Source organism: Staurois parvus, unplaced genomic scaffold (genome assembly GCF_062004578.1).
Source record: "Staurois parvus isolate SC_StPar_1 unplaced genomic scaffold, SC_StPar_1.0 ptg000090l, whole genome shotgun sequence".
NCBI classification, from domain to species: domain Eukaryota; kingdom Metazoa; phylum Chordata; class Amphibia; order Anura; family Ranidae; genus Staurois; species Staurois parvus.
In genome coordinates, this window is record NW_028317886.1 from 14,106,151 (window position 1) to 14,118,355 (window position 12,205).

At 35.9% G+C, this 12,205-nt stretch overlaps 1 protein-coding gene across 1 annotated transcript; it reads right to left on the reverse strand.

The window, feature by feature from the left end:
• Window positions 1-279: 279 nt before the first annotated feature.
• On the reverse strand, window positions 280-11,826 carry FGB (fibrinogen beta chain). Its single transcript, XM_089670431.1, has 9 exons — window positions 11,731-11,826; window positions 11,585-11,602; window positions 7,035-7,241; window positions 6,603-6,786; window positions 5,999-6,226; window positions 4,134-4,247; window positions 2,952-3,074; window positions 1,411-1,696; window positions 280-1,020 (listed from the first exon to the last, which is right to left on the reverse strand). Exons 1-9 carry the CDS (start codon window positions 11,815-11,817, stop codon window positions 795-797), a joined length of 1,473 nt encoding a protein of 490 aa, XP_089526557.1. The 5' UTR covers window positions 11,818-11,826; the 3' UTR covers window positions 280-794.
• Window positions 11,827-12,205: the final 379 nt, after the last annotated feature.

Below are 12,205 nucleotides of genomic sequence, written 5' to 3' on the forward strand. Positions count from 1 at the left end.
CTGTACTTTGTTTCATATTTTTGTGGTTCAAAAACAACAAAGAAAAAAAGTTCAGAATGGACAACCTTATTTACATTGAACCTTATGGGAAAATTTGATTCCGTTGAAGACCAAATTTGGTTCACGACCACGTTCGTAGGGGTCAAAACAGATTAACCTGATTTACATTGACCCTATGGGAATGAATTAAGTTCATGAACCGATGTATCACTCTACATGATTTTACAAATAACTGACTACATAATATTTTTTTTTTAACAAACGTAATGGATTCAGAGATTTCTTCAGTGGCTTTATTGTTATGCAGTTCAATATTGACATCAACATAACAGCATGTTTTATAAAGTTTAGTCACAATGATGGATTTACGATGGAGTATGTTATTTCATTTTCATGCAACACTCAGAGGCAGATTAACAAAAACTAGCAAAAAGTGGAGCAGCCATGGGTAGCAACTAGTCAGCTTTTACCTCTCGATGTAGCAAGTTATTTGACTGGTCATTGTGGATAATTACTCCAAATTTGCAACAGCATTCTTTGCTCCGTTTTTTTTAATTGTTCCCACAGTATTGTATACAGTATATAAGACTATTGCACTTTCATAAATATATATCATAGTAACCTGCTATGCATGTCTCTTGAAGGTAACAAAGATGCCTTGTGTTCACTTTAGGTTTTCACTGCAATGCTGCGTATATTATTATCAACAGTGTAAGCCACTTGAAGTTGATCCATGAGTTTTTGAAGCACATTGGTAATTCTTAGGCTTTATTTCTTCCCACTTAGGACTTCTATTAACTGAAGAATGGTCTGATCTTCATGCTCATCCTCTTCATTGAGTACCAAGAACCCAACCAGTTCATCCATACCACACCATCATCTGTTCCATGTTTTGTCATATCAAATGTGTAATGACCACCCCAGTAATATCTGCCATTGGGGTTAGCGGAGTGGCATCTATTGTACCACCATCCACCACCATCTTCTTTAGAACACTGTTTGTTGGGATCTGCAGTTAACCTAGAGATAAAAAAGTATAGATTACTAACAGTTAAATACAACTATCTGAACAAGATTTAAAGACATTAGAGTTGTCACGGAGGCCAATACTGTTTAGCATTGTGGCCTTGCAAAAATGGAGGTCATTAGTTATATTCACATCATTGATTCTCTTTGTATTGCTGTTCTATTCAGGTACCAAATCCCAAAAAATAATGTAACGATTTCTTTCTCCTGACCAGACTGGCCCTAGAGTGTATTTAGTTCTGTTTATATTAGGGTGAAAATAAACTGTAAGCTCAATGTACAGGCTGATATGATTGGTCCAACATAGTCTGTAAAGCAATGCATTACATGTCAGAGCCATATAAATATACACAAACTGTAAAAGAAAAAGAACTTGATATATACCATCCATCGTTGTCTCTGTCATATGTGCTGAAGTACATGCCATTGTGTATTGTCATGGTTTTGTTTTCTCCTTTCAGTTGTGATGCCCCTTCTAGAAGTGCATTGCCTGCATTTCCTTTGTAGCCACTGACAGAAAGCTGATATTTATTTGCCTCATTTTGTACAGTGAAAGCGGTGTATTGAGCAAATACTTTTTGGCCTTTCCAGTCTTCCATTTCAATTAAAGCTTCAGTGGGTCCAATATTAGTAAGCTGGCTAATCTTGTCATTACCCAGCCAGAATTCACCTAAGAAAGCAAAAAAGGTTTAGTATGAATATAAACAGTACCCAATGCAGTGTTCTGGTGTAGCTTAAATAAACAAACTTAATCTTAAAGGGGTTTAGACGGATCTGCTACTCATAGCTCCAAAAAGTTCATAACTGTGCATAAATGAAAAAAAATATTCTCAACTTTAGTAAATCATCCTTAGTTCATCTCGATATTTATTTGTCAATAATTGAGGCATGCATAAATCTTTTGTTTTTGTATGTTTGCATATACAGTATATCTACATGTAAATGTCCTTGTATTCAACAGTACTTATTCACTAATGTGTAAATTAGAATTAATTATCACACAAAAGAGAGTATGTATTCAATGGGGTAACACTAAAAAAGGTGAGTGTTCCATGAGTCCAGAGTCACTCAGTACAAAAGCTACAATCATGGATTCCAAAAAGAATCCCTACTTAAGGTTACTAATATAGACTAATAAAAAGGAAAATCTCTGTGCTTGATTATAAGGTTTGTAAGCTGCTGACACAAAAACTTGTGATACCAAATTCAATCAAACTCTCTTAGAAAATGCGCAGTGCCAAAAATATATATACTAATATAGATGCTTTTGTATTCCCACAGGCTTGTTTTGGGGGGGGGTAGAGTATAGTTTTGATGTAAACAGTAGGCCATTGGCACAAGCCCTTGTCACAGATATAGTCATAAAATATGTAAAGATACAGTACATGTTTACAAATAATATACTCAGGTGGTGTTATATAGATTCAAAATCCAAGAGATCTATTATCAGGATAACAATAATTAATCACCACGCTAATGACCACACTAATCTCCACACTAATCAACCCTGGGTAAACAAAAATCCAAGTCTATTGTCTAAGAAGCCTGAAATCAGTATAAATCAATCACTGCAACACTGTGATTGAAGGCTTTGCTAGCAATAGGGGGAACTCCAACAGTGGTGCATTTCGTAAGATGTCAAAGCACACAGCCTTTCGAGGTGTGCTATGCCATCATTGGCATAAATGCCCATATTTAGACCTATATTAAGTTCTTTTTTTGAGTGGTAGTCCAAATATTCTAAATAAAGCATAGTTAGATTAGAAAATATCACAAAATATTCACAAAAAGTTGTCTCTATTTAATTGTTCAGCTGCAATTCCGTTTGGGTCGATTGATTGCTTATCCCAAGCTGTGCATATTGAGAGTAAAATAGATGTCCTCAGTTTTTGGAAAAACTTGAAATGTATCTAAATGAAGCATACCTGGCATGTCACAGATTCCTTTTCCGCCATCACGAGCAATATTTCCAAATCCACTCTTGTAGACATCCCATGTTCTACCAAAACCAACACTGCCATCTTGTCTATTCTGGATCATAGTCCATCCTAAAATATTGCATAAATTAAATTTATTGAGCATTTAATATATGACACACTTGTGGCTTTTCTACGTGCTTCCAATAATCTACAGAACATGTATTGAGATATACTAGGAACAGGATAACACTGATATTAAAAAGTGGTTCAAGTGACTTAAAGTGAATCCACGCATTGCCTATACATGGCAAGGCAAGAAATTCACTTATCTTCCCTCCCTGCAGTATATACTCACTCCCTTGGTTCTCCATTTAGTCACTTAGAGAGAAGGGACAAAACACTGTGTAAGGTCCAAGCAGTGAGTAGGAGAATATACAGGGCTGATGAATCCCCCCCATTCCCATGTGACAGTGCTGTGACAATCACCAAGCTCTAGCACTGTCATGTGGGTTGAAAGGGGAATGAGTTCCAGAAAGCCAATCACATATAAGCAGTGGACAGAGAGCATGGGCTGTTGGGAAATTTACAGTGTGTGAAAACCCAAAAGTTAAATTTAATATATGCATGCCTCCCTTCCGCTAAACCTTTTGATGCCCTTGTTTTTTAATATATAGTAGAGTCTTTGTGTTTAATTATATCTGGTTATTCTGCCAGGCAAAAACCTTCATCAACATGTTCTTTTGTAGGCATGAGCCTCTCATTGTAGGAGTGGTGTTGTTCTTCTCTGTAGCTCTCCAGAGAAGAACTACAGGTTGACATGCTGATACATAGTGTGCTGGCATACCCAAGTTGTGTCCCAACAAAAGAAACCAGTCTACTCATCACAGATTGAATGCAGGCCCTTGCTGCATAATGGGACATATAGACCCATGGTATCTAAGACGTGCTGTGCACTCGTGGCTATAGCGCGTACTTACATACCAGAACCTGCGTGCCATATCTGCTGTGATCATGCTTTACTGTGTAGTAGTCCATAATAATTTGTAGTGCAAGGCTTTATATGTACTATAAACTAATTTGTTCGTTTTCCCTTGTGGTCTGTTGCAGCTTTATGTACATAATAACAAACTACAAACTTTGTATTAAATATGCCATTATAGTACAACCAATACACCTTTAGCTTCTTACCTCCATCTTGTGTGGTCATGTCACAATAAACCTTGAATGGTCGGAACATTCCATCTGGTTGAATGAGGTACATCTCTGATGTCTCTCCACCCTTTCTGTAGATTTCTTCGCACTCTGCAATAATATATGTACATTTAGTTTGTTATTGAGAGAAGAACAGCAAAGGAAGCAAATACTAACTAAGCCTAAATCTACTCCCACCCCATTCTAAGCCTATTCTAACTACCCTATAAAGGAAAGAAGTCTAAACTTACCTATGCTGAGGGTGCTCCAGTCCATTCACATGATCTCTCCAGTGGCCAGATTCAGTGAAGAGGAGAGATTGCTGACAATGGTTGCAGAGCCTGGGCGATGACATCACCCATAGACTATCTATGGGGCATCTGTTGTTGGCTGTCCCTCCTCTACACTGAAGCTGGCACTGGAACCCAATCATGAGACTGGACCAGAGTGCCCTCAGAATAGGTAAGTGTAAACTTATTTCCTTTACAGAATAGATAGAATAGGCACATAATGAGAGTGGGAGTAGGTTTAAGCCTTGTACACATGATGAGAATATTAGACAAAAAACTAGCTTTCAGAACAATCGTCCGATAATCTGATCATTGGTACACAGCTTTCGAGAGCCGATCATGACAGTTCAAGTGAAAATATCTGAAGGGACAAGCATGAAAATGTTTCTTGTATAATAACAGAATTAACTATTTTTGTTTAATCAGTACAGTATTCGTCCGTAAAAAATTGAGTGACCAAGACCACACATGCTCAGAAACGAAAGAATACATTACAGTACAATACAATCAGGGGCGGACTGACCATTTGGGAACTCGGGCACTGCCCGAGGGCCCAGGGTCAGAAGGGGGCCCCATGAAATGCCCCTGGTACCTTTTCATAGGCTTTTTTGGGTGTGGTTTGAGTGTGGGCAAGGACACAGGGGCCCCCATGGTCCCCTATTGCCCGGGGGCCCCATGAGTTGTCAGTCCGCCCCTGAATACAATACATTACATCACTTATGAAGTTGTAGTCTGTCTTAGCAGTCTTTTTGGAACTTTAGTAACTTATTCATTTTTGATATGAGACTGGCATGCAATAAAAATGGACAATCATTCATCTGATATTTTCATTGTGCGTTTGAAGCTTTAGGCTTAGTTAGTATTTGACTGGAATTCTGTTTTATTACTGCATTGGAAGCATTTTGTTATATCTGTTTGATCAGTGCAAAAAAAAAAAAAAATAGTTGACAGTAATTCAGAGCTGTCACGTATCCTCTCTACTCTTCCTTTGTTATCTCAAAGAGCCCTCCTAATTATTATCTTGGACTACAGAATAATTAGCCTTTGTGTTGTGGAGATCTGAAGGTATGTAGGGTTGACAAAAAAAGCTATATGTTGTCAGCCCAAAACAGGACTTAGAAGCTGAGTGCATTTCTGGCAGATAAAAAGGCTTTTTTTGTACTTGCAGTGCCTTTAATAGGATTAAACATGGGAAATGTGCATATATTGCAGATATGTACAGCAATTTTATTTGTTTACCTTGATATATGCTATAAAAGCATTTCATTATGCGCATCACTAATTTGCAGGTATACTTTAAATTATCTAAGAAAAAATAATTGGTCATGAAATCTAAAACCTTAAAGAGGAGCTGCTGACTTAAAAAAAAAAACACTTGCCTGTCCTACGATCCAGTGGTGTTCTCACCGCAGCTCAGTTCACTGGCCATCCTGTGTCCCTGGCAACAGAACTTCCCCTTTTTGGTGGGGCTCCGATTTTAAAAAACTAAATGCTATTACCTCTACATTCACTTTACTAATCTCCTCAGATATTCTGCAGTAGGATAACATTATGTGAAGAAATAGGCTATACCTTTGCCAGATACCACTGGAATATTGCATGATGAAGCACATGGAGACTTGCAGTTTTCAACCTGGGTGGATATAGTGGCTTCCAGTTTCTGGATTTTAGAACGCAGGTTTTCCAACACCTGGCGGAGAATACGAAGGTTGGATGGGAGGTTGTTGTCCAGATTTTCTTTGATGTAAGTGTACTGCTCCTCAAGATCTACACTGTATTCATTTATAACATTCTGATTATCTGAAAAAGAAAGATGCCACTGTTAAACTATCAATGATAAAAAAACATTCTAGCTCAAACTAAAATTTTAGCATATTTGTGGTTGTCTATTATTTTTCCCATTGCTTGTGTAAAAAATACTAAGATTCATATTTAAAGCTTTTTAAATAATTTCCAGGCATTGCTATGTTTTTCATGCAAATGTATGCATTTTAGTGAATTCAGACACAAACATGGAAGAAAAATCTGCAATGATATAATATTTAAAAAAGGGAAACTACAAAAATATAAAAGCTCAATAAATAAAAAAAAACTCATTTTACAAAAAGCCACACATTTGCTTTGTGTTTCAATCTTGCAGTGGCACAAACAAAGAATTATGTGCAATGTGAATTACTTTGATTGTTCTCCTGTCTTTCCTTCACTTTGTCTCCAAGTAGTGAAGCATACTTGTAGATATTTGTTGAAGAGTGTGAAAGTGATTCCACTTTGGGACGTACTGCAGTCAGGGCATCTTTCACTGTCTTCTCTTGTTTCAGAATTGCATTCCGAAGTTCACAACCAGTTGGACATAATACTCCCTGTAGACCAAAGATATAACAGACCATTACGTATAAAGGAAAAGTTGCCAAACTACCTAACTATAGGCTCCCCCTTGGTGACTTACTCCGTAGAACTGTTGTCTTGTTATCAGATATAGCTCCCCCTTCCCATTATAAGGATAATTATTTTTGAAAGATTGTTGTGTTTTTTTAAGGATCCTATAACAGTTAGCTTTTCATTCATCTTTATATTTCTTTGTAAGCTCTGATGCATAATACATTCTTACCAATTCTTCATAAGCATGTTTACAGCCTCCTTCATCAGGATATACGATGGCTTCCTTCTTCTGTCCTTTTGCTGGAGGCTTGGTGGGACGTGGTCTGTAGCCACCTCCACTTACAGGAGGTGGAGGAGGTCTTCGGGTGGGAGCTGCTTTTTGCCCAGGTTGAAGTGGACGATGTCCTCTGGCATCGACTTCTGATCCTAAGTCCTCCTAAAATGTGCCAATATATATAATCATTAAATCCGTTAAATTCTTTCCTTCTAAACTTTGCTACTATCTCCCTCACACAATGTAGAATTTGCACTGCGCTGGATACACAGGAATCGCGATACATTTATTTTCCCTTTTTAGGCTTATTTATGTATTTGTACAATAAGTCAATGATAAGCAGTATCTTTTCTATCTTCTTTGAGAGCCCAATTCTCAATATACCTTTTTTCAGTCATGAAACTCCACCAAACATGACATGAATAAAAATTACAGCACAGGCACCTTTAGAAACGTTTAGTAATGGCAATCTACAAATGGATACTTATAGACAGGGTGGATTTGATTTAAATCAAACTGATTTAAATCACGATATAAATCACGATTTAAATCACTAGTCAGTAAGGCTTGATTTAAATCATAGTTTTCTACATAGACTAATTCTTGCTGGTATAACTTTAATATGCAAGTAGATGAAGATTTTTAGAATAACAACTTTTCATATTAGTTTTTTTATCCCCAGTTTAATAGGTTAATCATTCATATTTGGACAACTTTTCTGTTGTACTTAGGAAGGAGAAAAATAATCATTACCTTAATAATAACAATTTAAATAGATTTATTCAACTGAAACAATAACATTACAGCATATGTTTTTTGCTGAAACAAACATCCATGTTTGGTAACTAATTTGGCTAAACAAAATATATATATTTTAAGAAACTTAGACTGTCAGCCCCTTCCTCCTCACACTTAGTTTCAGTTCCTTCTTGTGCAGATCTATTCCACTCCAAACAATCAGAAAACTATTGTTCCTATTCTATTCACTGAACTTCTTGAAACTTAGCACTGAAGGGGTTGATTCTGTATTCATAGGTTTGTAGAAGTTAGGATTAAGGTCTTTTTCTTAACTCTGTTCATGTTATAACATTTTTGCTGTGAAGAAGAGGCATGTGATCTCCGCTGAGTCAAATTCAGTTTTGAGAACTGCAAAAGTAAACCAAGCATCTGTGATAATATCTTGTAGGCAGAGAAACTGCCCAATAATCTTACAAAAACCTCTGGAAGAGCATGACATTGTGAATGGATTAATGGAATTTATTTACCCAAAAAATTAAACATATACAGCCTTATTCTACATAATTAAAAAACTAATCTTTATTTCATGATGGAATAACCTTTGGATGGTAATATATTTTCCTCAAAAAGCATTTTATTTAAAAAAATCTGATTTAAATCAAAAAAATCCGATTTAAATTAAAAAAATCTGATTTTTTTGATTTTTTAAAAAAAAAATTTTGATTTTTATCCACCCTGCTTATAGATAATTACTGGCTTTTTATTCTTTGCATACCTTATTTTTCTTTTCCTTACCATTCTTCTTACAGTGGCCATTGTTACTGTCTGCCTTTATGAGTTACATCACCAGTGCCTCACTCAACCAGAAAGTGGAAAAAAAACAAAAATGTTTGCTTAACTAATTAATGGAAGATGATTTCATATCAGCATGCAGAGCTGTATGCTGATGTGATTTTTTAGTGAAAGGGGTAAATGGTCCACTTTGACTTTTTGGAAATTCTGCACAGTTTTAATAAAGAAGCTTGACGATGACCATGTGGTACTGTTGTATATCACTGGCTAGTTTTTGTTGGATAACTGATATCTCGACACTCACCCTTATGCCTGGTACACAGATTCATTTTTTTTTTCATTCAACCAAGTGGACTAAGAGATTTCTGTACTAAATAAGTGATGTTAGTGCAGCGATCTCTCCTGCTGTGCCTTTGTGTTTTGATTGGAGGACCCCCCTAGAATACACTAATCAGCACTGCGAGCGCTGATTGAATGCTGGTTTTCCAGCATGTCTCTTCGGCAAAAGCCAGCCCTTAGATCGGCTTCTGTCGGAAGGACAGTTGTACACGTGGTCCAAATGTTGGCTAATTCCTGCTAAACTGGCTTATTAGCCTGTATACCCAGTTTTATAGATAGTTAAGCCCTGGTTCACCCTAATGCGACTTGTCATGCGATTTGACAGTTTCAAGTCACACCCTATTTATGCCTATGGAACCATTCAAATTGGTGCTCTGACTTTGCGGTGCGACACTGACTTTGAAAAAAGATTCCTTCGCTATTTTTGACGATTTCATGTGCGACTAGAAAAGACACCTGTGCATGAAGTTGCACAGATGTCAGGTAAGCTGCCCAAGAAATTTCACTGAACAGTGGCTTTGAAATCGCTCTACTTCAAGTCAAGTTCCCTGATTTCAAAGCCGCATTCAGTGTGAACCAGGGCTTATTGTCAAAGCTTAATTGAACAAGCTGAAGTTAGGAGCTGATTGGTTACTATGCACAGCTGCACCAGATTCTGGGTGCTCCAGTTTTAGTAAATCTCCCCCCCCCGTATGTCCTAAAGAAAAATTAATACAGTGGACATATTAACAATTTCACACCTCGCATAACACCATGTGCACTTAAATGTTATCTGTCAGGTTAGGAAATGGGAACAGCCATTGAAGAGGCGAAGCTCTGTTAACTTCCATCATCCAATCATGTGCAGGCAAAAATGTTGCTTTTTTTTGTTCTTGCATGTGATTGGGTATTCTTTGCACAGTTAAACTTTACTTAATTTACTAAGCTCTGGAGCATCTGGACTTGCAAAGTGCACTGTCTTCTAGCCTTTAGTAAATCAATCACATAGGGTACCTTTTTGAGAGATATCCCTACACTTCCTGACCTGAGAGGGTTAATTATGTACAAATTTAAGGGACATTCCAAACTCTGACAGTTATCATTGGAACAAGACTTCCCACTGGAAGATATCTCCTCTATCCTATTCTGGTGATAATGGGGTTGCCAACTCTTCCCCTTAAAACTGAGCACATATTAATTACACAGGTTCTGAGGCTACATTAATGCAGATAAGGCACTAAGTGAGTTTAATTACCACCCTAATCAGCCACAGAACCTGTGTAATTAATATGTGTTCGGTTTTAAAGGGATGAGGTGGCAGCCCTAGGCATTACCATAACATTCTGGATGCTCCCTTAAAATTAGTAAGGTTAGAAATCCCCAACAGGATCACAGGCAGCAATAAAAACCTGAAAGGGGCTCCAATGCTTCCCCAATCTATTCTAAACTAGTAAGGCTGTGTATGTCTAAACATTTGGAGGATATGAAATACAATTGTTCAAAGGCTGCTTTAATCATTCATTAGGACGACATGTGGTTCCAATATCCCAGGTTAAGTGTATTGGTAGTGTGGTTTCACCAGTGGGCTTAAATTAGGCATTGCAAATTAAAATGATGATGATCATCATAGTAACTAATCCAATTTCAACTTTTATCCTATTAGAGTGATGATTGCTGTTTGATTGCTACAGGTTAGTGAAATTTGACCTCCTGCATTTCCACCTATTCACAATGTGCACTAGATGCCTTTAAAGGGCAGATGAGGAAAGAGCTGACAGATTTTCTCAAACAATACTATACATAAAACTCAATCTACAGAGTTTACTTTAAGTGCAACACACCCACCCTACACTATACTTACAATTTTACTTTCAACTAAAACATTTGTGCAAAAATAAAACAATATGAAAATCTAAAATTCTTCAAAAGAAATTTGATTGATTGATTGATCTGATTTCTTTGAAGAATGTTGTTACAATGTTAATGTGTAATACAAATGGTTAAATATACTTGTAATATTTGAAATTACCTCATTTACATAATTCAAATTATATATATTATATTTTTATATTTAGGTTAGGAAGGAGCAGAAAACTTTCTCTTCACAGATAAAATAATAAAATAAATAAATAACTACATACATACATATATTATTAAAAAGTTATATATATATATATATATATATATATATATATATGTGTGTGTGTGTATATATGTGTGTGTATATAAAATGTCAATTATTATGCTTTAGCTTGATTGTTTGGTTCATGTCATGTAACTAAAGTTGATTTAATAGAGTCATTTTTACCCTTCTAATACCCAGATACAGATAACTATGTATATTAGCGGACAGGAAGTTATTTAAATATAAAAAGAATATATATATATATATATATATATCTATGTATATATATATATGCTTGTTACACTTTTGTTTTTTTCATTTTCCATATACCGGTAACTTAAGTTGATTTACTAAAGTAGTATTTTAATTGTCATTCTATTCAAATTATTTCAAGGAATAATTCTTTATTTGACTATGTTTGAGAACAAAAGCTAGAGTGAAAGTTACATTTTTAATCAAATGACCACCTATTATCATAATTCAGCTAACAAACACAAAAGCAGTAGCAGTAAAACAATTCTTATATAATTACCTTTTTTGCTGGGACATCCTGCAAGAGAACAAATAAAAAAGGATTAAAATGATAGATTATTAAATATTGTTTTGGATTATAACAATACACATTATCAAATATTATTTTTAACATAAATACAGTATATTTTAACATTATTTAATTACCCCATCATCCTCATCATAATCGCTAACGCACCACACTGCAGAGGCGCAGAGGACTAGTAACACCACCACCCTCATTAATTTAGCCATGCTTAGTTGTAATAGTCACTTAGAATCTGAACTTTTCCTCTTATAGCTCAATAGCTATATCATGTGACTTCTGTCTGTTTTCTGATAGGATGAACATTGTACGAAAATGTGTTAATAGATAATCTGTTCTCTTGCCCTGTTTACTGGAATTCTGAGTTTAGAAGTGGAGGTGTATTAAGCTAGGAAACTGAACCATTGCTTAAGAAAAAGTTTATGGACATTGCGTTCCAAAACATAGAGAAGACGAAGACCCAAAATTAACACACACATATATATATTTATTTCTACAGTATGTGAGTTGCTTTTCAAAGGGCATTTTACAGGTGGTGAGGAAAGTGATATGTCACCAATTGCATTGCAAACAGTTGGAGGGTGCTTTTGGCGTAGA